This window comes from Trachemys scripta, chromosome 2 (genome assembly GCF_013100865.1).
Source record: "Trachemys scripta elegans isolate TJP31775 chromosome 2, CAS_Tse_1.0, whole genome shotgun sequence".
NCBI lineage: Eukaryota > Metazoa > Chordata > Testudines > Emydidae > Trachemys > Trachemys scripta.
Window position 1 is genome coordinate 180,138,094 of NC_048299.1, and position 25,435 is coordinate 180,163,528.

General features: G+C 41.1%; 1 protein-coding gene across 6 annotated transcripts in view; it reads right to left on the bottom strand.

The window, feature by feature from the left end:
• The window catches only part of RIPOR2 (RHO family interacting cell polarization regulator 2), a 177,746-nt gene that overhangs the window by 14,409 nt on the left and 137,902 nt on the right, over positions 1–25,435 (bottom strand). For 4 of the 6 annotated variants that reach the window (XM_034762450.1, XM_034762445.1, XM_034762446.1 and 1 more), the window contains exons 7-18: positions 23,854–24,003; positions 22,799–22,862; positions 17,524–17,567; positions 15,441–15,566; positions 15,182–15,330; positions 13,549–13,678; positions 10,076–10,759; positions 7,094–7,278; positions 5,084–5,363; positions 3,310–3,445; positions 2,192–2,353; positions 1,066–1,224 (exon numbers count right to left, since the gene is read on the bottom strand). In XM_034762450.1, coding sequence (XP_034618341.1) covers positions 1,066–1,224; positions 2,192–2,353; positions 3,310–3,445; positions 5,084–5,363; positions 7,094–7,278; positions 10,076–10,759; positions 13,549–13,678; positions 15,182–15,330; positions 15,441–15,566; positions 17,524–17,567; positions 22,799–22,862; positions 23,854–24,003 — 2,269 coding nt within the window. Of the gene's footprint in view, positions 1–1,065; positions 1,225–2,191; positions 2,354–3,309; positions 3,446–5,083; positions 5,364–7,093; positions 7,279–7,352; positions 9,006–10,075; positions 10,760–13,548; positions 13,679–15,181; positions 15,331–15,440; positions 15,567–17,523; positions 17,568–22,798; positions 22,863–23,853; positions 24,004–25,435 lie in introns of those variants that run through there. The other 2 variants (XM_034762448.1, XM_034762451.1) reach the window with 2 other exon arrangements.

Sequence of the window (25,435 nt, forward strand, 5' to 3'; positions counted from 1 at the left end):
GGGAGAGTTGAGTTTGAGGTGTGTTTTCCTTAGGCACTTTCCATATCTAAGACCACATGACTCTTGAATGGAGTTTACACTGGACACTGATATCAGATTATAGTAATAGTGATGTTATATTGGTTATTAGTTTTTGTTTTGTTTTAGAAAAGTGACTAGACTCATGAGAGTGAGTGTCTAATAGCATTGGCTTCAGCCAGCCACATTGAGAGCAGGCTTTGTGCAAGCTTCTCCACACAGCCCCGTGGAAGCACTATGGGGGAAGGCCTTGCTTTGAGTCAGATCTTCTCCTCTGCTATATATTGGTACCAAGGACATCATGTGCCAGTTTTTCCTGCCCACTTATGTCCATCTCTGCTGACAGCCCCTGCTAACGTGCCTCAGTACTGAACATCTCTCCTATCCCAGTCCTTTAGCCTCTGTTGAATAAAAGCTGGCAGCTATGCCAAGATGTGCTAGTATGACATGTAGAACAGGGGACTAGGAGTCCCCCCTCAAACTTCATTTCAGATGCACTAGATTAACAACTGAAATTCACGTCTCCAGGAGCGAAAGTCTAGAGCATGATGGGCTGGGTCCCAAGAGGTGCCAAGTTTCTGTTGCCCTGTTGAGTTCACAGGGCCGGGTCTTCTGAAGTGCCGAGCACTTCTGGCAAGGCACAGAGTGTGCGCAACTTGCTCAGCACTTCATGAGATCGGCCCAAAAGGGATGATGGGCACAAAGAGATTGAAATCAGTAAAAAGCTGTGGGCACTCGGCACCTTCCAAATTTTGGGACCAAACCAACAGTACCATCCAGCCCTAAAACAGTTATTTCTATACACTTGTTTTTAATACTCATGAGCATGTAAGGGTGGAGAGGGGGGAGTGTCAGTTGGACATACCCGCCCCTTTCTTCAGTATACACAGGTGCCACTGCAATCCTATTCAAACACCCAAGGCAGTTGTTTCCCTCTTTTCCCTGTTGGTTAATGAAAAATCAGCCCAAGAGCTGAATTGTTTTATCTGATGCTCAAAAGCACCTTGATACATTTCCTTTTTACCAGCCAGAACTTAAACACTCTACCTTCTTTTGCAAGTTGCAACAAATAGCTTCCAAGGTCGCTAACGCCGTTGCTGGCAAAATAATTGTAATACTGAAAAACCGTTAGGATTTCAGAGGACAGACTGGATGAGAGGACTGGTTCTGTTCGGTCGAGGATCTGAGACAGCAGGATTCTGAATACTACGTGTAGCAGGAAAAGACAAAGGAACATTGTATTAACAAGAGCAAAACATTTTAGGCAGAGAAAACACTGCAATTAACTCAGTTCAACACTTTAAAACATGAAAGAAAGGTAGAACTTAAAAAAAAAAAAAAGACAGACACATCCCAGCATCAGTATTTCTAATCTTCACTAAGGGCAACATTGTCCTCTCTCTCTGGTCCTCATGTGTGTAATATCTGAGCTCCTCACAATCATTAGTAGATTCTATCCTGATGAAACTGTTGAGGTAGGGAAGAACTATTGCCAACTTCCAGAAGGGGGACTGAGCAGTTTGTGACTTGCCCTACATCACACAGGGTGTCTGTGGCTGTGCCAACAACTGAAACTCTTGAAGCCAATGCACCACCCTGTCCATTAACCATCCTTTCTCTCCACCTGACAGTGCATTATTAAACAGAGGACCAAATGTTGTGCCCAGTTGCACCTCTGTAATACCACGGAAGTCAATGAAATTGCCTAGGGGTAGGAGTTGGCCTGGAGCATGGATCTTTTGCTATTTTATCTTCATACGCAAAGCTTCTATTGACATCAGTGTGAATTTGGCAGGCAGAACAGGCAAGAGAATGACATGGGCAGTGCAAACAGAGAATTTCCCCCTAATATCCGACTAAACTAATAAATTATCAGATCTAGTCATCCTTTTTTATTTTAATAATCATGTGGACTTTAAAAACAGTTAATTTCTTTGGGTTTATGATTTTGGGCAAAATCTTCTGACTTTATAAATTGTGGCAAAAACATTTAAATCAGTTTCTCTCAGGTAAGGTTTTTGAAACCCATCCCAGTTGACTTCTGTGGGATTGAAAAGTTGTAACTGAAGATAAGCAAAACTTGGTCTCCGCATATTGGCATTTTTCAGAAGCCCACTACAAGACAGATCCATCTTGACTTGTGGGTAGAAATTTTGTTTTTTGAAGAATCTACCTGTTTCTGCAAGTCCTGGGCACTCTTCATTCACAGCTGTGGCAAAAGTGACATCCAGCTGCTTTATCATCTTGTCTGCAGAGGTATGATACACCCCTGTGGGACCCATGCACTTAGTCCAGAAAGACAGCAGTGATAGCTTTTTATGAAATTCTGGAATTGCTGGGGGGGAAACAAAACAAGTGAAACAAAATCGCAGAGATCAGATTGCTGTGTTAGTATAACAAAAACATAAGGGTAGATAAATACTTGTTCCCACCCCACTGCTGAGTAGTCAACTTCCCAATGCACAGGAAGTGCTAGCTCTTAGAGCTTTTAAGGTGTTTTGGCTTCCCAAATGTTGAAAGCAAAATTGCTTTTGATCCAGTATTGGGAACTGGAAAATAGTTATTTAATTACCATTAAGTACCAAAGAGATGTGAGGTAATAGTGTGAACACAGGACTGGGAACCACAAACTCCAGAATTCTAAACCTGGTTCTGGCACACTCTCCTTTTGGGGCAAAAGTGCTTTGCCTCTGTTTCTTGATCAGCAGAATAATGCTAACAATATTTGCCTAGTCCACAGGGCTTGTGAGAGTTAATAATATTTGTAAAACTCTTTAAAGATGCTACAGAATTGCTAAGTGTTAATCAATAATGATAATTAAAAGTAGTCTCCTAGACAAACTATTGAGAGACTGTGTCATGCCTCTGATCCTGTAAACTAGAGCTCCCCCAGATAATTTCCGCATTCTGGACAAGGAGAGGTAGAGGAAGAATCTGGCTTCTCAGAGGAGACGCCACACCAGTTGCTTTGGCAATACCCTTTACTATTACAGCCATCTGCTTTTTTGTGTGTGGTAGAGGAAAGGAGGCACATTAGAAATAATGAGCATCTCTCCCTTCTCCCCTTGCCTTTCTGGATATCCTACCTTTAGCCCAGCCTGAGGTCTCCTGCCACCATCTGTTGACTGATACCAGTCAGTGTCCATTTGCAACTGTCTCAACATTTAGTGCAATGGAATTTACTAAAAGTCAGACAAATCACTGCTTAGGAGGACTTACACACACACACACACACACACACATTCATATGCCCAGCCTTTCCAAAGAGCAAGCCCCCATACTGCTACTTACCTTCAGTTACAGAGAGGATGTTCCCCATGTTCTCACTGCTGATCTCTGCAAGGTTCTCCACTACTACGATCTCCTTGGACAGTTTATCCAGGAGGTTTCTTACAACAAATGGAGTTTTACCGGAGAACACAATTTGCTAATAAAACAAGGATTAAAAAAAAAAAAAATTACTGAACCCTACTAAGAGTCCTGAAGATGTTTCATCTTGCTGAAATAGTCTGATCTGAATACAGATATTTTTAATCTGTAAGAACTGCAGTTAGAAACTGGTTGTACTGTAGAACCTCTGAGTTAAACACCTCAGGAATGGAGGTTGTTCATAACTGAACAAAACATTATGGTTCTTTCAGAAGTTTACAGCTGAATATTGACTTAATGCAGCTTTGAAACTTTACTATGCAGAAGAAAAATACTCATTTCCTTTTTTTTAATAGTTTACGTTTAACACAGTGTACTGCATTTGCGTTTTTGTTTTTTTTGTCTCTGCTGCTGCCTGATTGTGTACTTCCGGTTCCAAATAAGGTGTGTGGCTGTCTGGTCAGTTTTTAAACTCTGGTGTTTAATTCTACTGCATAGTATCTCCTTAAAGCTTCTGTGCATGTATATTTTGCAGTTGTTGCACACTGTTTTTTAGGGGCCCAATTTTTATGCCTATACTGAAATACCTAAATACTCATTTAAATAGCAAAGTGCTGCTTTAGGCACCTAACTCCTTGCCCTAGTCTTAAACTCTATGGAGAGCATTAGATCATCTATTCGACCTCCTGCATAACATGTGCAGCCCATAGAATTTCATGCAGTTACTCCTGTATTGAGACCAATACTCTTCCTTATTCTACATGGCTGGGATTTAGCTCTCTAAATCAGCAAGATGACAGAAGCAGGACTTGATTTCCATTCTAGCAGTGAGCCCGTGGCCACTGGAAGTAGATGTTAACTGTCTTTGTGGGAATGAAGAGCCTAATGCAGTAAATGAGGCTCCAATATACAGTATTCCAATACAATAGGAAAACACTGATGTTCTCCAAAGGAGGCACCCTTCGGGAAGCAGAAGATCCTGGGACAAGTTTTTACTTTGGTGAGGGAGGGAAAACTTCCTGGAATGTATAACTATCCAGACTTGGTTCACACAGAGACTGCACTTCAGTGTAACATTCCACTGTGCTCGCACATAGGGTCCAAAGCAAAGGTAGCATTTTACAATCCCTGCATTTAAAGAATCATCTTGGTTTTATACCCAAAATACCTTTTGCTTTTAAATAACACACACATCTTGGTTGACTTCCAGTGGCCTGGGGTTTAGCTAGAGTTAACAATGAATGAATGGGCTTCCATGTCACCTCTGGAAATCTTCAGTCACATAACAAGGCTGACCTGCAGCTGCTCTTGAGTGTGGAGTAGAAGTCAGTGGCAGGATCAGTGCCAGGATTTGGGTCCAACGGGAAAGTGAATTGAGTGGTCTGCACTTTCTGTAGTGCACACCAGTAGTTCACGTCACAACTGCCCTATAGTTGCAAGTCTTGCGCTCAGCTCAGAAGAGGGCCAGGACTGGCATAACAGAGGTCTGGCAGGTCACGACTGAGGCACATTTGAAGAGCTACATTTGCAGAAGCTTTCTTGGTGTCAGCCAGCCCCTCAACTGGCTCAATCTAGCAGTAATCCTGCCTTGCTTTCACCCAGTACTAAATTCACCAGCCAATTTAAACCCTAAGTAGCTGGCACACAAATGCCTCTAGGAATATTATAAAAATATAACCAAAAAGAGCAGTTGTACCTGAATGAGCTGTGTACAGTACTGCAAATGCTTAACTATTGTGATATCAAGACTCTCATTCCCTGTGGTCAGTGGGAGAGGACTTCCAGCTACACTGGTCCCAACTCCTGTGTCTTCAGTCAAAGCTTCACTGAGGTGCCCTCTGGCTTCTGGGTGATCTGACCTGTAACTGTTAATGCAGGAGGTTGGGTAAGGAGTCGATTTTCTTCTCATGCAGACAGAGCATGTTAACTCAAAATGACTAACATCAGGCACAAGAAGAATTGCTGCAAGCAGTGATCTGTAACCAAAGAGCCCTTGATAAGCCAGAAACCTTTTAATGAATACATCATATCTTAACTTGGCAGTAACATTGTGTAATGAATGTGGAATGATTGTACACATTTAAAAGACAAATTGCTTCCACAGTGGTCTACTTGTTTCTCCAGAACAATGCCTCTTTTGTGGAGAACTCACCAAGAAGTCTTTGAAATTTGACCTTGTTAGCACTTGTTATTTTTTCATCTGTTGACATTATTAGTTACCAAATTGTTCTGGATTAAACTGCATTATTGATTTGTGGTTTCTCAAAAATTAAACCATTAAGAACTAATTTATCAGTGTTTTGCAGGCACCAGATTTAATTGTCAGTAAAAGAAAACATGGCTGGAATAAGAGACATGAGGGTTCCATCTGCTGTTTTAGGCATAGTGTGTATAACAAACAGTTCACCATATTTTTTCCACATAATACTTATTCTCACTGTGTTTAAATCATTTCCATTTTCTTGTTCTCTCATGGTTTGAAAGTAGGGCTCGATTCTGATTTCCAAGATGCAAACACACATTTACATGTTTTAAAAATCACAGCACCTGCACTGCTTTAGGTGGATGCTCTAAACTATGCATTCAAATTCACCTAAAATCAGAGTAGGAACTGAGGCTGCTTTCAAAGTCCTCTTTAGGAAAAAAAGGAAACCTTTTCATTTTAAGCGAATTCACTTAACTCATTGCTATGGTGCTTATACATGGTGCACCATAGCACATACATATACACTGACTCTGCAGGCAGTTTTGTCATTCACATCAGCAGGAGCAGGATGAATTTAATAATGCCTAGGTTAGCAAGCAACGTAACTTATATAATTTATTTCCATGTTAAGTCCAAGGTTTTTTTTGGGGGGGTGGGGGGGAAGTATGCAATGAGGTGGTTCTTCTCCTCTTCTTCCTCCTCCCCCCCCCCCCCATGGCAGAATGGTGATTGCTTGTTGTGCTGGAAAATCCCTTACAAGTGCTATGATGGGCAGTGGGAAATGTAGCTTCCCTTTTAGGAGACTGCTGTGTGTTCTTTGCTCCTTTTGCAGTCATAGTTGCAGTGTGTAGACTTTTTGGGTCATGTTTTAGTTCTCCTCAGGTTACAAATGTATATATGAGGATCTAATGATAAAACACAGTCAGCTTCACAAGGTGACATGACAGCACATAACAAACACACAACTACTTCTCTCACAAAGACAGTGGTGGAATGAGGGCATGTAACATGCAGGGCCATGAACAAGTACCAGTCATCACTCTTGCATTCCAAAGGAAACCTACATCATGCTGTTTAAATCTGGCCCTGTGTTACTGTTACTGACAATCCTAATCCACTGCAAAGACTCATCGGGCTAGAGAGAAAAGACAGGGGTGGGAGGAAAAACAGAGAGGAATTAGTTACTAAATCCAAACCAAGGAAAACCAGGTCCAAACCTATATCAAGGAAGAAGCTCTGCAGATATTGATCTCTAGTGTGCCAATTTATTACACTTCCCTTTTGGGGGACAGAGTATAGCTGTTTGAACAAGAAAAATTGATACCTGCATTTGGAGTGTTTCAGGTTTGTTAACCACTAGAAAACCTCTTGATTTATAACCTCAAATATCTAGTTTCATCTTCCTTGAATAACGTGTGCACCAGGATCCTCTGTTAGTGACAAAGAACTAGTGTAGCAGCTTGCCTTGAGAACGCAAGCTGGCTGTCACTATTGACTTACCTAGTCTTCTCAGTCTCAGTGTCTGAAAATACTGAGTCAGCACCTCCTCCACCATTACAAACCTCATCACTTCCACCATCCTCATCATCAAAGTCAGAGGTGTTCAGGAAATCAAAGCTTTCTAAAGCACTTTCAACTGTTAGACTGACACTGGAGGACCTGCTTCGGTTTACTGCTGGCTTGCACTGCAAAGGCAGAACAAACCAATGAACACCAAAAATATATTTAACTACTGAAAAAAGGATAACATTGAAGTTTACAACTTTTTATATGCTTTAAAACTTAATTTTATTGGATTATATTAATTTCAAACCTTCATAAGAAATACAGTCAAAGTCTGCACACTGAAAAAGCTCCAAAGAGAAAACATGTCAGGGGTTCAACTCTGTCCTACATTTCACTTAAGGTCAAGTGAAAAGATCTTCGATGGCCTTAAAGAGGACAGTGTGTTAATTAACATGTGGGAGGCTGAAAACGTAAGGCACATTCCATAGCAGTAATTTTAGGTACAGAAGCTTAATTACATGCATTCATTTAAGCTGTACTGGGCCAAATTCATTCCTGGGATAACTCCAATGGAGTTTAAATCTGGTATGAATTTGGTCCCATCTCTCCAGATTACTGTACAGGACTGGAAGCAGGAGGAAAGCAAGACATTAGTCTATCAAATATCGTGGTACTGGACACCCAAGGAGACAGTGCTTTTTAATGATAAACATAATCAAGGAGATCCCTAAAGGCAATTTTATAACCCAGAAAGTAACAATTCCAACCAGAGGAGATGCCTTTTTTCATCACTAGGGAGGAATTGAGTGAGAAACTCAGAACAACAGGGAGAAAGTGTAAGTAAAGCTTCATGGCCTCTGTAAGAAATCTCTAAGACCCCAATCCTGCAAAGTGATCCATGCAGGCAGTCCTTGTGTTCTGTGTGCAGCCATGCTGAAGTCAGTGGGGCTCTGCATGGGCACAGATGTTTGCTTGGGTGGACCATCTTGCAAGATCAGCGTGTAAGTCGGTAACTTGACTTAGGATCAGCTCCAGCAGTTTTGCACAGCAATTTCTACAGTTTTAGCTATACTCATCATCATCATCAGAGACGGCCCGAAACACAAAGTATGGTTCCAGAACTGAACCTTCCCAAAAGTTGGTATTAAGATTCAGAGTTCTGGTTTAGCCCATTAGTGAGTGATGAGCTAACTGGGAAGTTCAGATCTGATTCCAAAACCACACTTTCCCACAGCTTGGGATGATTTGGAGTTTTGCATCTATGCCATCTGTACATAATATTAATACTTTAGCATTTACAGCATTTTACACCTTCAAAGGCTGTATAAGCATTAAACAAACAATCCTCACAACACCCCTGTGAGATAGGTATGTGTCATCCAGCCTTTCATTCAGTTTACATGTTTGATGGGCTAGTAACTCAGCTTCCTTTTCTGTACAAAATAAAACTGTAGCAACTGCACTGTCAATTTTCTCTTCCTGCTGCCATAGTCAAGAGAAGCTTTCTTCAGCTAGAACAAGCTTCTGTCTTGACCTTTTGAATGTGAAGTCCAGCAACTCGGTTAGTGACCCCCAGTCTCAATCCTCAAGCAAATTAACAGGTTGAATGGCGATCTCAAAGAAGCAGTGGTCTCAAGAGTCCAAGTATTCCACCTGCACATGCATCCCCCCTCTGTTCCTTTGTATGATATGCTTCACTGAGAGAGAAAATGAGTATTTTCCCGTGCCTCAGTACTGTTCTGACAGCTGACCTCATTTGCACAAGCAGCAAGGCAGCTGGGAAGTTCAAAAATAACTGATACTGGTAGTCTCTCATGTACAAATCCACTTCGGAGTTAGTTCAGGGAGTCAGAGCAGGAGGAACGGGCTGTCAGAAAAACACTTAACTTGGAAAAGTATCATGTAGCTGTAAATGCCAATGGAAACACAGATGTTAAAATGGTAACGCAAAAGGACAGCCTCTCCCTCCTTTCCTTAGTTATGCTCTTCTTCAATTATGTGGTTAATTCTACACTACTCTGATCATTCCAACAGACCACCTGGCATAGGAATATGAAGCATTTGAAAGCAGTTATTCCCAATTAACTCTGTCCTCATGATAAAGAATCATGAATATCTTCTTGTGGGGAAAAATGTGCATCACAGTGATTAGTGAAGAGCTGTGAAACAAATCTAAGATTAAGACATTATGTACTGTAACATATGTAAAATACTTTTTCCATTTAGCTTCAGTCTCATTCTTAGACTAATTACAGGATTTGTACCATTACTTAGTCCTGCCTTGAGTGCAGAGGACTGAACCAGAAGACCTCTCGAGGTCCCTTCCAGTCCTACACTTCTGTGATTCTATGATTTAGATACTTAGGGGTGTTAGTTACGAAACAGCCTATATGATTTAAGAGCACAAGTCCCAGTAACTTTCAGTAGACCTTGTGCTCCTAAGCCACCTAGACATTTTTGAACAATTCCACTCATCCAGTTATAGGGCCAGAACTTCAGCTGGTATAAACTGGCAGAGATCTATTGATGACAATGAAGTCATTCTGAATTATTGCAGCTGAGGATCTGGCCTGTAGATTTTTATGGATAGAAGGGACTGCTGTGATCTGACCTCCTGCATAACGCAGGTCAAAGTTTCACTAAGTAATTTCTGCAGTGGGAGAAATTTATTCAATTATTTGTTGATTATGGTACCCCACTACTTTTTCAGCTTCTTTCTAATTAAATTAAAATACAAATTGCTCAAGAACGTAAGGGAATAGTAACCAAACTGCAAACAACAAAGCTTTAAAATGTGCCTCTCTAAAGACATGGTTGGTCAATCAAGGTTGGAGCGAATCAGTTGGTTTTAGGTATTTTCCCAGTGAGCTCTTGATAGCAGACTGAAAAAACTGTACTTTGCTGTTTACAATTAATCGGGCCGCTCATACTCATTCAGATTTTCTTTATGTTGATGTATTCTGAAAATATACTTACTTTGAGAATATCGTCCAGATGCATCACCTGTTGGTCCAGGTCCTGAAATTCTTTATACTGCTCCTTATGTGGCTCAAGGGCTAGGAGAAGCCCCTGAAAGGCATCTTCTATGCTTCCATCTAAATAAGACTTGTATCCTTCTGATTCGCCACTTATTGATCCCTCACACTGCAGCCTTTCAGGTGTCATTGGAGCCTCTGCGGAGGTGAGCCTTTTTACCAGCTGTTTGGTAATGTTGCCTTCATAGGTGTCCAGTTCCACCGGTTTCAACTCTGACACGTCATCTGTCTCCTGTAGAAGTGACACTGGGACACTAGAATCTATAAACAGGTTATCACTCCCAGGGCCTGGAGGCTTTTGGTGAACTTCAGAGGCTACTCTGGAACTTTTCTTGTTGTCATGTACTAGTGTATGCTCTGGCTGTGACTTCAAGTCTTTTGACTCAGGTGTAGAGTCCAGGGACGAGTGTGTGCTGGAACTGTCCATCGTTGGGTTTTTTGAGGATTTGTGCTCTGGAGGTGTGACAGTAATTTCAGGACTGGAAGGGTCAAGGGCAGAGGCAGAATCTACAGTGATGGCTGGGGGAGCACAATCTCCATTGGGTATATCGCCAAAGCTGAAAGATATTGGTCTTTTCTCCGTGCCTGCCATCCCATTTTCAAAGATGTCGTCTGGCGAATTGGACTGCAAAGATAATGTAAACTTGTAAAAATAAAACACAAGGTATGCATCACACACGATACACGTCTGTGTAAAAGAGAAAGAGACACACAAATTCAGCCCTGGCATAAGCTGGCACATCTCCTGCGCATTTCAGTGGGAGTGCTACCTGCTACTGCTACCTGGGAAACTTGGTCAGTATCTTTTCTGTTAGCAAACTAAACTGAGCCCACTATTGAGCGTGACACAACAGTAAGATCTGAGCAGGTATAATTGGATTAATTCTCAGACAGCAATTTAATTTGCATCATTCAGTTTACTACTTCACATAGAAAAGCTCTGTTCATTGTTGTATTGTTACAGTTCTTTTGTGCAGGTCTGTACTCGTTTAATGATTGCTCAGACTTCCTGTTTTGTTTTTTCCATTTCTAAAGCAATAAAAAATATCCTAGAATCACAAAACTGTTTAACTAGCTCATACTAACGATTAATATTACATGATTTTCAGGGACACAATCTTACTCATGCAATACTTTTGACAAAAAATTTAATGTATTTGTTATACAAAGAGTAACTGGTGAACATGGGTCACACAGAACAGTGGTCACCAATGCATCGATCGCCTCTGGAGCCTCTGCCAGTTGATCGCGATCTCTGGGCTGCTAAAAGTCCAGCGAAGCAGCGGGGCTCAGACAGGCTGCCTGCCTGCCTGCCTGCCGTGGTCCCATGTTGCTCCCGGAAGTGGCTGGCTGCTGGCACGGCCCTGCAGCCCGTGGGAGGGAGGGGGCGGCAGCTCCGTGCGCTGCCCCCGCCCCGAGCACCGTCCCTGCAGCTCCCATTCAAAAAGTGCTCTTGTGCATAAAAAGGTTGGAGACCACTGACATAGAAGATCAATGATAACAGAGAATTTGCATGATGCTGTTTCCAGCAGTTCTCTGACAAACTGACAGGTAGAAGACAGTAGTGTATATAGATGGACAGAATTTTCTGCATTTAGGTCTACGCAGTGGATCTCCGCTCTCCACATTTTACACATGTGCACATCTCTCACTGACCTCCATGGGAGTTTTATACATTGTAGGGGAGCAAAATTTAGGAGCCAAAACTTGCCATACAGATCTGACTGGAGAATTTCACCAGAATGCATTTTTTTTTAAGTGAAAAATAGCCTTTGGTTAGACAAGGCATCAGTAAAAAGGAGCAAAATGTATGAATATCTCACATTTAACTCTCCTTTAGTATGAATAATGTGGCCTTAAAAAAAAAAAATCTCTATCATCTTCTTCACTATAAACAGATTTGAGCCATCCTGGAGTTTTAGAACAAATTCTTCTGTTATTTTAACCAATCTTTAAAGTAGATAGTGGGAAATGAAATGCAGAACATTAAAAGGATAAAAAAAAATCACAGCAAAATGGGAAGTATAAGAATCTCTTCAGAATGACATTGAAAGCCTACAGTATAACGCTTGTCGTTTAACGTAGTCCTTACCCTAGAAAGTTTTGAATTGCACGGCAAACTAGCTCACAACTCACATCTGAACACAACACAGGTAAAAAATGACAAATATTTTGCTGACAATTTGCTGAAGAAAGCTGCAAGCATTTATACACCATCTTAGTTTATAAGATTAAAGCATCCAAAGTTCTACTGAACTTTTGCCCAGAGCTCTTTGTATCTTTCATTCTAAGTCTAAATATATTAAGTTCTGTTTTTTTTGTTGTTGTTGTTGCTTTTTTCCAATGTATATACATTTTAAACATTCTTTCAGTGCTGGAAGTCAGATTACAAGAAAAATATAGAGCATCGACCAATCTAACTTTGCATCCCTAAAGACGGGTTGTCTGACTATCATTTGTAGCTGAATCTCTGCCCCATCCCTAGATAGGGGCTGTGATCCTGATCCTATTGAAGTCAATGGGAATTTTGCTATTGGCTTTCCTGAGAGCAGCATTGGGCTTATACTCCTAGTCTCTCCCTTGCAACCAGTCAGCAAACTAGATGATCTGTGATGCTAAAGATCAAACAGAGCATGCACGGAAATGAGAAAGCCACGTGAGCACTGAAACAATCATTCATTACACACACCCGTACAAACACCCCCCCAGCAAAACTCACATATTGCTCTAGCCCTGCTTTAGGCCTCAGCCTGAGAGATGGCAGGTCACTGAAAGAGCGACTGCGCTGCAGCCTGTCAAAGAAAGTGTCTTGCAGAGCATCTAAAACTGACAACTGCGGCCTGTCTTGTGGAGGATGTAGCCATTTCTTCAGCAGTTAAAGCAAAAGGGGGAGTTAGTTGAATGCATCATAGTTACAGCACTTAAATGGCCAGCTTTAAAGATATTAATTGAGGGTGAAATTCACCTCAGTGCAAGGCCAATGTATTACTTCAATCCTACTTAACCCATCAAAATATGGTTTAAGTGGGACTTAAATGGCACCTTGGCCTTGTGGAGATTCTTTGCATAAGGGTGAATTTCATCCTGAGTTAGATTAAACCACAACCTAGGATCATTCTAATTGTTTTAAACTGCTATCGCTGAATAGATATACATTGTATAAAGTCGCCTCAAATATTACAAGCAGAAGTATGGGGATCCAATAACTGACCATATTATATTTTAGGGTTACAGGAACCTAAACATGCTTTATTTCTAGGCTGAACAGCTGGAAGTGTGTTGCTTTTCATAGAGTTTAACATGGCATAATGAAGAAGCTGGGAAAAATGCATTTTAAAGCAATTAAGCATTTACTATTTTGATGAGGCAGTGAGGGTCTCTTTACATAATTATGTGAGGCCAAACTTAACTTACAAAGAATGAGTGATCCTTGAAGGTAGGAGTTTCTGGAGTCCCTTGGCTATACGTGGACATTCTTCTTTGAAGAGCAGATGTCTTGTTCACATTGCCTGTGGATGGGGTCAAGTCCTCAACATCAAAGGGGCTGTAATAAATTAAACAAATTAATTAATTAAATTAAATAATCACCACCTTAGGCAGAATGAGACTGCATCACAATTACAGGGAAATTGTTTCTTTTTTTATTATTCATTTAGTTCATTAGAATAATCTGCATCTGACACAAAAGAAAAGTAATGGATTTTAGCAGCAAATCTAAAAAGGAGAATTCAGTTTTTAAGTGAAACATTAAAGAAAATCTTGTTCATTAGACAGTTAGCTCAGAAGTGCGATTCTCCTTTAGGATAAAAAACAGTCCACTGCCAGGAATAATTTTATGTATGCTAATACGATGTGACTCCTACAGCATGAAGAATTTTCTTGCATTTGAGATGACAGGTATCAAAAGTAATTAGGAGTAAGGCGCTCTACTATTAATAGAGCTGTTACATCACAATGGAATACAGCAGTTGTCATAATTGGGTTAATGCTTTATTGCATTGTAAGATATAACATACACAAATGTAAATATTAAATACTTCAGAGTTTGTTTAGAGACGACGGGTAGATACAACTTTAAAATGCCATAAAATCTTGCTTTGAATCCTTGCTCTATCATCCTGTGCTTATTGCTGTGGGGTGAACATGTCAAGGGATTTCCCACTACCCTGAAGCAATGTGTCAAGCATGTGAAGGCTAGTTTTTAATGCTCTGGGCCAAATGCTGTTCTTGGTTATTATGCTAGTGTAAATCTCCACTAAAATTTGCACCAGTGTAACTGAGATTTTTCATGCATCTAATAAGGGCTCAATTTTGCCCTCAGATGTTTGAGTTTGAGGCAACATCTGTATGGCACCTATGTGCCCCTCATCATTTGAGTGCCCCAGTCTTTAATGTATTTATCCCCATAACACCTCTGTGAAGTGGAGAAGTGCTATTCTACCCTTTGTACAGGTAGAGAACTGAACAAGCACACTAAGACCTTGTATACACTTGAAACGATATGTAGAGTATGTGCAGCTACACACTGCAGTGAGACAAGCTGTGTCCACACTCGTCACTGTGGTGTGTAGCTATAAATGACAGGAAAAGGCTCTGGCAGCGCGGCGGCAACAGGACACTACGCTGCTAAAAACAGCAGTGTAGACATAGGAGGCACTGCCAGGGCCTGTAGAGAGTAGGGTTGCCAATTTTGGTTGGACATATTCCTGGAGGTTTGGCAACCCTGGTAGACAGCCATGTAGGGTACACACCCTAAGATACAGGCATGTAGGGCAGTCTACATTATTCTACTCAAGTAAGTTGTGCCTCACTGTCTACATTGCTGTTTACACCTGTGTTAGCTGGGCGTGCAGTGTCTATACTCTACATGCCACCCGAAGTGTAGATGTACCTTTAGTGACTAGCCTCAGGTCAAACAGGAAGTCTATGGTAAAGCGGGGAGTCATCACTGTACCAATGCTCTTCAACAGGGCAACAAGAGGATATGAGATTCTACTTGGCTTTGAGACGCTGCTGACCCACTGAAAAGCAAAGCGGTTCTACTTACTACCAGGTAATTTCAAGGTTCAGCTTTATAGTGCCAAGGTCGTTAATGTCAACAGCAACCACCTGAGGCCGAGCTGCAAACAAGTCCTTTGTCTCACAGGTAACACTTCCCACTAGAATGTGAGTAGCAAGTCCTTTAACTTCTGAGACCTGCAAGGGTAAAGAGCAGTAGTATTCGGAACAGGGCCTCATATTCTATTTCAGCTTTATGGACAGCTTTTAGCAGCAGGTGGCTAGACAGTACAAATTGGGGTGTTTACCTTAATAGAGATCAGCCCAACAATAAGAGGGAGGAAAACCATTTCTTCTCCATCCCAGCTTTGCTTGCCATTCACTTCAATTTTGCCTTTCAATTTCCATCGCTGGCGACCATACCGCATGAAAATCTATGAGAAAGAAAAGTCCTCTTAGTTCCTTGGCATGCAAGCTCTACCTGTTCTCAGCAGACAAATGTCAGACAAAGATATGAGGAAAAGGGCAGTTTCTGAAATACACCTGAAGAATAGATGCTATGAATGCTGAACTCTGCTTTCCACCAAACATGGAGGAAAGTCTATGCTGAAGGGACACTGCACTGAGTTTTCACTTTCATTTCATAATGTAAACCTGCTCATATAGCACTAGATGTCTTGCAGAAATACTTGCTCCTACCGATCCAGAACCCAGGGCAGAAAGGGAAGGCAACCCCTTAATACCAGAAATCCCTTCCCTCTCAGCAGCTAGGGCTGAGAAAAAAGAGATGGTGATGTCATTAGTAATATTGCATCACTGCTAAAGACACCTAAATAGATTCAGGGGTCAGATTTGCAAAAACACCACAAGTTGATATGCTTGTGAGAAGCTTGTCCGAATTATTTTAGGTTGCATGGGGAGTCCCGTTCTCTCCTCCCCCCACAACCTCCTCTGGCCAAGAGACCACAGCTTCACTTATCTGCTCTATTATCTCCTTAGCTAGGGGAGAGACTCACAGGGCTGGCTGTCTACCTCTGCTTTCAGGCACCAGGATTCTCTAGGGGCTGACAGATTCTCTTGTGAAGACAAAGAGGAATCCTGCATGCTCGAAGATTTTGTCAACTCAGTGGCATAAATGTAAGTGAAGCCCCCTAATGCTATATTTTAAAGCAGGGAGAACAGCAGGCCACCCTAGCTGGAGGATCTTGGTATGGAAGAATTAGGCTGCCTGGCCAGTCTTCTATAGAGAGAACCTGCCCCTAGCTACTGAGTTGTCTGCCCCCTATGGAGGACCTGTCACTGCAAATAAGAAATGGTGACTGGTGGATTAATAAATGGGTTTTGGTAAAAGAGGGGTGGGGGGAATCTTTTATCAAACTACTTCTAACTTCTGAAAGGTTCTGGTTGGTTTTGATCTGAATCTGATTAAAGTTGACATAAGAATGGCCATACTGAATCAGTTCAATGGTCCATCTAGTCCAGTATCCTGTCTCCCAAAAGCAGTCATTAATGGTGTCTAGAAACTTTATTTCTGCATCCTGTCCTAGTTGACATGTTACCCAGTCAATATGGGGGAGTTGAAATCCCCATTATTGAGTTTTCTATTTTTATAGCCTCTCTAATCAACCTGAGCATTTCACAATCACCATCACTATCCTGTTCAGGTGGTTGGTAGTATATTCCTACTGCTATATTCTTATTATTCAAGCGTGGAATTTCTATCCATAGGGATTCTGTGATACAGTTTGATTCATTTAAGATTTTTACTAGATTTGACTCTATGCTTTCTTTCACATATAGTGCCACTCCCCAACCAGCACAACCTGTTCTGTCATTCCTATATATATTCTGCGCTGGCATTAATGTCCCATTGACATAGTGTTGCTCCAATAGATTTGGTCTATTCAATCTGCACTGACTGGATAAATGAGGCATCTTCTGCCTAGAGGAATTGGAGACTTATGCCAAAAATAAAGTATTGTGAGACATGATTTCTTTCCAAAACAAAGCTAAAGACAGATCTATTGTTATCTTAATAGCCATCATCCAGTACTTTGGGTCTGATCTTGAAGTCTTCACTGTTGACACATTCAGTCATAAAGACAACAGTGGGGCCTTTCTTGCTATATACATGAGGGGAAAGCAGCTCTTTCCAGAGGTGTCACCACAATAAGTTGCATCCGAAGAAGTGAGGTTTTTACTCACGAAAGCTTATGCCCAAATAAATCTGTTAGTCTTTAAGGTGCCACCAGACTCTTTGTTGTTTTTGTAGATACAGACTAACACGGCTACCCCCTGATACTTCACAATAAGTTACTTTCAGGATCATGTACAAAGTGATGGAAATTCCGCCCCCCCATTTTACAGTAAAGGAACTGACATGATACTTACCTCATATTGATCTCCAGGACAAAGACGAGCAAAACCAGCCAGACCTAAGAGCAAATGACATTTGAGATCATTTTCAGAAGACACTCTTTATTTAACACCTTCTTCCCTTTCTAGCTCCCTTTACTTGTATAAACTGAATGCTTAAGACCTGATCAAAACCCTACCACTCCTTTTATGGCATCAGTGCAGTCATGCCATATGCATCAGCACTTTGTACTTCCTTTCTGAGCGAATTGAACCCACCAGTATTTCTTACTGTTTGAGATTCAGGCTGCCTCTCTGGTTTCTATAAAGATCCCACAAATGGCAGAGAAACTGTTGGGTTCATTTTTTGTTGCTGGGCAACATGAGAGTAGGATGCATTGGTAGCTGAGAGAGTAACCCAATCACGGATTTGGTTTGTTTGGTGTTTGAATGTCTGATTTATGCTCCTGGCTGGATTTTAGCTATGAAAACTTCCTACTAGCCCCTCAAATTCTTCAGTACAGGGCTACAAATCAGTTACTAAGACAAGCCCCAAATCTCAATGGATTGGAAATGCATTTCTTAGCCACTACTACAGCCCCAAGAAATGGAAACCGCATCAAGAACCAAACAGCTTTAAAGGAGACATGACATAAGCTTACACTTATAACTTCTTTCTTTTTTCATGATCTCTGTGTCATGGTTTATTATAAATGGTGATCATGTGAAATGAATAAAACGATTTGAATGTAATGCAAGTAGACAACAGTCATGCTAGAGAGATCTTGGATAACTTGCTGTCTGCTAGTTTGCTTTTTGTTTGGTATATTCACTATCCAAACTGGTAATAGGCAAATGACAGTGCATTTTTTCATTCTATTTTTTGCCCAGTGGTATTTGTTATGCCACACAGTCAGATGGTGAATTTAATTATAAACTCCTGATAAAACTGAAACAAGTCACCACATTCAGCAACACGCAGCATCGTATATTGACATAAATGGCATGAGATACGTGCCATGCCATGTTTTGGGTCAAATTCTGCTCTTGGACACGCACATAATTGCAACATCTCTAATAAATGCAAATATTCAGTGGAGCATTAGGACTATACACTTTGAATTGCACAAAGAAAACTTAGATCTGCAAGTAAATTGATTCCAATACCATATGCAATGTTGCCTGGTGTATTTTATACACATACACACACACAGAGAACACTCATCCATAACCAAAGATTATACACCAAAACTGCTCATTTATATTGATGTCACTTCTCTGACAACAATTAAGTTCCACTAATGTAATTGAGAGCAGAATCCAACCTTAGTTTGTACGGAGAGAACTTGGCTTTGAGGCAGTTAGTGAAGTGGTCACTAAGTACATAAACCTGGTGTCTTTCAGGCTTCCAATAATACCGCGTTCTATTCTCAAGTCTTGTCTGTAGGTGGCAGCAATCCTTCACAGGCCTAATTTACTGTTTCAGTAAGAGCTCTTCCTAAATTTAAGAAGTATTTGCCATTTGATATAAAAATCCAGAGAATGCCAGTACTGCCAGCCCAACAACTGCTCAAAAACCATGAGTCAGGCCTCAAACAAATAATGAGATTAATTATTTGTAACCAATCTGGGGGGTTCTTATTTGCCTTTTGCAGAGCCTTCAGGGTTCAAGTTTTCTTCTGTAAGCATGAGGGCTGAAAGCTTTGTATTTAAAAAAAAAGTGGAGATTCCCATGTAACCATATGACTTCAGAAGCTGGGGCTTTAAGAATAATATCTGATATTATCATGAGGCTCATAAGAGTTGGCGTCACTGATAACTGCATTACATTTACTTGCAAACAGTTACCAAACTGAGATACAAATTATAAAGAGCAGGATTCTTTTAAATAGGGTGACTAGATGTCCCGATTTTATAGGGACAGTCCTGATTTTTGGGTCTTTTTCTTATACAGGCTCCTATTACCCCCCAACTCCCGTCCCGATTTTTCACATTTGCTGTCTGGTCATCCTATGAAGAAGTGGGCTGTAGTCCACGAAAGCTTATGCTCTAATACATTTGTTAGTCTCTAAGGTGCCACAAGTACTCCTGTTCCTATTTTTAAGATACTTTCTCTTCATAAATGCATAGGAGGTCGAGGTACACACACCAATTATGTCCCTCTCCCTGCCCATGCAAGACTGTTCCCTACAGCTACCGGACACATCTGCTATTTTTTCACACGCCTAATTTAAATTGTCTCACATGAGGGAACTTCTTCCACTTTCCTGCAGACTCTCTTATCTCCTTTTTGGGATGCTATTGCTGATATTTGGCGTAAAAAGGGCTTCAACTTTATTTCATCTCATTACTCCTAATTACACCTCTTTATATCACCCTAAACAATTCTTATATGGGCCCAATCACTATAGCATCTGAGTAGCTTACAAATTAATGTATCCTCTTAACACCTTGGTTAGGTAGGGAAGCATTATCCCTGTTCTACAGATGGGGAACTGCAGCACAGAGAAACTAATACCTCAAAGGTATTAGTTACCTCACTCCCATGGATTTCAAAGGGAGTGAAGTGCCTAAATACCTTTGAGGATCTGTGCCTATGTGACTAACACAAAGTCCCACAGGAAATCTGTGGCAGAACAGGGAATCAAACTCAAGACTCTAGAGTTCCAGTCTTCGCTGCCGTACCCACAAAACAAACCCTCTTTTTAAAAAACAAGAGGTGTTTAGATCCAACCTACTGCAGGTAAACCCAATTCTTTTATTACTGGTTGGTCATTGCGTTAAGAATCTGGACCCAGACTTTTTCCTTTCACTTCTTTAGTGGGTTCTTTGAACAGAACACCGCATATCCTCTACTCTCCCCTGAACACTGGGAGCAGAAGAACAAAGCAGCCCTCTGTCAGGGCTCCTATTGCCTCCCACTTTCTAATTTATTTATTGTTTATAAATAATTTACATTTACTAGCACTATGCTGCTACTGCTCCCATGCTTGTATCAGCTAACTTGGTCTCTGCTGGGCAGCATCACTGAACATATCTGATGCAAATAAAAACATTTTCTTCAGCCCAATAGAAATGGGGGGAGAGGGTGGTTTAAAACTGCAGCTCCAGCTTCGTCTTTGATCGGGGGATTGGCCTACAGCATTTGTTTGAATGAAGGGACACAGAAGGGAGTGATAGGGATAGCAAGTCTGAAAAGCAGTATGAAAGTACTGTAGCTCTTGGTATTACTAGGCTAACCTAGAAGGGCCAGGCCTCTCCTCTGTTGTTGTTCAAACGGCTACAGCTTGATCAAAGTATATTTCCATAGAGGCTGGGAGAGGAATACGGGGAGGCTAGTTTAGTTGATTGTGTGCCATCCCCCAGCACTTAGGGCTGTGACAGCACCTAGAGTACTGGAGATGGGTGGCACTCCATGGCACACATGTGGTGATGTTTAGTACCCCTCCTTTCAATGGGGGAGTTAATCCTGAATGGAAGGCTGGCACGGCCATTGTCCTTCGTAAAATGATCATGATTTTTTTTTAACATTGTATGTTATGAAAATAGAGCTAAGTCTCTTTACCTTCTGACATTATTGTTCATTCAGTGCAAGTGGAGGAGACGGTGTTACTTCACTGTTATTAATGCATGACACAAAATAAAAGTGATTTGCACTGAAATGACTGGGGATGTTTAAGCTTTTCAGAAATGTATATTTCAGCTCCACCCTCGGATCCTAGGGTTACAACAATGTTGCTGTATCACCTGCATTGAACTTCCCAGAGAAAATTCTCATGATGCATCATTTATCATTTCTCTTCTCCCATTCTTTTATGTTAAGGGTTTCTGCATGTAATCAGGATTTTTAAGTAATCTGTTCCTGATGCTTATTCCTCACTGATGTGTATGGAATGAAAAATCAGGCTGCCATAAAATCCCATTGATTTCACTGGAAGCTTAGGGTGTGCAAGAAATGCAGGGTCAGGTCTTTGAAGTTATGCCATTTATGACAATAATCATTTCTACTGCAATCAACAGTGATGTCACAAACATCTCATTATGCACACATCAGTCTTGCAGGGATGCTGACTCCTAGAAGTAGCTTTTTGCATCATCTGTTCTTTTAATTGGTTTAGGGTATACACACAGCAGTTTTATTTGTTACAGAACCAACGCTTTTCATTCATGGCATGTCTTATAGCCTTGGTTGTATCAGTGCATTCTGGAACACCAGACTGCCTCTCTGCTAGTGCCCAGCACTATTGCTGCGAGCAGGGGCTTTTAAATGGGAGACATTGGATGGAGTTAGGAGTGGTTAAGTGAGTACAATTGCAACACTTGTCACTTCCCATCTCCACTGGGGACAAACTATTGTAGGCTGAATCAATTCAGCTTGATCTTGGCTAAATCTAGATCTTGTCTAAGATGTTGCAACCTACTCATACAACCAATCTTTGTAAAATGCCTGGGAGGGAGTGGCACATGGAAGGCAAAGCCTTTTTACAGGTACTGCAAGCTCAAGATACTCCAATTGATATTTTTGGCAATGTCTTTTCACTTAGTGTGGACAGGAACATCAAGTGAGGAAAATACATAAGGAGTTTATGAATTTTTCAAAACAAAGATCTTGTTTTCTTGAGTATCTTAGTGCTAATGTTTGACACGGGTGAAGAAAAAGTGACAAGTAGAATTTAATTTTAAAAAGCTCTTTTCCAATTTTTACTTCAAGCATTGAGTCTTGAAACAAGACTTAATTCACTGAACCTGTTAAAGGTTGTATCTGTGCAAAAGTGCTTCTATTGTTTTCAGAACCATTAATCTTATAGGAGGAAATCAGACCACGGTAAAAACACAGGACTTATGGCTGAAACATAGATTACACCCTGGAGCTAGGTGGGTCTTTCAAACTTGGTATCAAAATAAGAAAACATTTTACAATTCTGATCCACAGCCACTGACAGTTTCTTAGCAGACTTATGGAAGGAATAAGAGGAAATAGAGGCAAAAGATAGTTGCCTTAGAAACCGCATCGCACAGTCATCTTGATAACCAAAGCAATGCAGTCTAATTACCCCATCTCCTTCAAAAATAGAAGAATTGTCTTTGAAAAGCTCACTGTACAGATGTGAGCATCAAACTAGTATGATCAATTCTGCTGGGTGTGGGTGTAAGTCAGGATTCTGAAGGCTCAGCAATCGATGTGATGGGAAAAACAAACCTCTCATACATTAAACCTAAATTAGCTTTTGCTCTCAGAGCTCTCAGGAACACACACAGAGAGCTCTGGCAAGTCTGTTCATGCAGAAGGGTTGGGAGGGAGGGCAATTACCTTTCATCTTGATGCAAAACTCCCCCAGTAGGTTTTCCAGCTCTCCTTCAATGGTACACATGTTCTGTGTTGGAAAACGGAAGATTGATATCAGACCAACCTCCCACATTTTTTTTTTAAATGCACACACAAAAAGAAATAGTTTAGAAAGAAAAGATCCCACAATGTTCAGTAGATAAAAATAAGTGTCTCAAATTAAAATCAATATGCCAAAGTCAGCCCTGGAACAGACAGATGCAGCTCTATTGACTTCAGGTCAGCCAAGCCTGTTTACACAAAGGCTGAATTTGGCCCAATGTTGTTCTTTTGTTGCATTATAATCCTTGCATTGGCAGAACGAAGTCTCAGCCATCATGGTGTAAGCTGATCATTTTCCCACCCCTCCCTCCAGCCAAGAATTTGTGCCAAAGTGAATCTCAACATGTTTTTATGCTTTGAGCTATGTGGAACACACTATGAGAAAAGGGGCATTGGACTCTTCCCAATGCATTCTCTGTATTTAAGGAGATTCCTATTACCTAGGAGCTGTGGTGGTTGTCGCACCTTTCTATAGCTTTATCAGATCATGATGCAATAATACATTAATAAAGTAGATTTGATAATATTGAGTAAGATTAGAAAAGATGCAGCGGATGTCTTCACACAAATGGGTTCTAGGCTAATGGAAACCATAATGTATTGAAATCTGCAGAATTGGGAAGAGTTTATTTGGAGTACAGTCTTATGCCTTTTCCTGAACAGTGGCTCCAGGGTGCATGTTTAGATGGAGATATTGTGGTATTACAATATGATGTCACTGTGCCCTCTCCATCCATCTCTGACAGAGTGACAAGCTTGTATTTGCAGGTCTCCTACTGCCCCATGGAAGTAAATACAAAATAGTCCCATAATATTTCTAATCAGTCAAATATTTCAAAAGTGAAAAGTAATTAGCTGCATTGATGTAGGGGCTGATCCTGCAGTCTTTATGCAGACAAAATTCCCATTGAAATCTATGGGAACACTCCCATTGATGTCAAGCAGTGCAGGACTGGACTACACAGAGCAGCACATACCTCTGTGTATTCCTTGTAACTTCTGTTGATTTCAGACAAACTCTCTCGAGCTGCTTTGCTAGCAGGTGACATTGCAAATGCTTGCTTCATTTTGCTGGCGCCATCACAAAGACGTCTTTGGATACAATAGGCTTCATACAGCTCATCCACCTAGCAGGAACAATGAAAGCACATTAAAATAAAGAAACCCAAAGGAATCATAAAATAGGTTCCATTAAAAGGAAATAGAACTGAACAATTCTGAAATCTTTTTTTAGATACACCAGCGGATAAACAACTGTAGTTTTGATGCCATCACATTACATTTAAAAAGGATGCAATATGGAAAAACATCCTCTGCTGTAAAACTTCATCAAGACAACAGAGACTCAGCAATTTGTACTTTAGTTCTGCAGACCTCCAGCTACTGTTTTCCATTTTTATCTGGGATTTGTAGAACTCTCTAAATCTCTTTAAAAAAATCACTTTCAAGCTTATAAAAGAGCTTGGATTTGACAGCCCTGGGGAGTAGTAATGTCCTCTGTTTGGTCTCAAAACCAAGGACAGCACAATAGTGGCAGTGAAAGCTTCCTCCCACATACCAGTGCCCTGTTGTGGAGGAATTCTTTCTAGCAGTGGGAAAGTAGCTGAGTTTCCAAATAGAGCCTTGGCCACTATGCTGATGCCAGGTAGTGTCAGCAGTGAGTCCTGCAGTGTGAACGCCAAGACCTGGATGTAGTCTGTGACAGATATTGCAATTGCATGCAATATCTTTGGGGACAATATTGCATGACAGCGATGAATGGTTTATGTATGATTGATTATGTTCTGCTCCACAGGGGAAGGTTACGACAGCTCCTCCAAAGTGACTAAAAACAGTGAGAGGTGGTTAAAGTGAATCACTGAAACCAAAGAACTCTAGAGAGGTACCACCCCCTGCTGTTATCTGTATATACTGATTCAAGCTGGGTTTTCCAGAGACTAAGAGACAAAGGAGAGGATTTTGGTATAAAAGGATGAGCTTGAACTGACTCAGGGCTTTCTTTCTGATCCAGCAAACGGACAGGACCTTCTGTCCCAGGGCAGGACCAACCCTTGCAGAAGGGTTGGGAGAACTTTGACCTACTAGGGCTCTAAAAGACTGACGGTTGACCTCGGATAAGCTTTTAGCATGCATGCAGGAGCTTTTATTTATTAATACTTTTATGTGTAATGCTTTTACCTTAAAGCAATAAAGGTGCTTGCTGAGAAAAAGCTGTGTGGTAACCTGTAACTGCTGGCAATACACTGGTCATAGCCCTTGAGGAGAAAGCAAAGCTCAGGCACTGGCCTTTAGACAGACTGGCTTGCTGGGGATAGCCGAGTGTAAGGGGGCTGTGCAGCCTTAAAACTCTTGGAGTGGGCCACAGGGGTGGGGAGGATACAGGTTCAGTTACCCTAAAACTGTGACAGAGGCCTTTAACTCATTTCATATAGACATTAGAGGGACTAATATCCATTAGATAGTAACAACTTGGGCTAAGTTTTTCAAAAGTAACTCTGAAAATCAGGCCCCTTGAAAATGTCTCACATTGGGCACCCAAAACTCCCTAATCACTTTTGG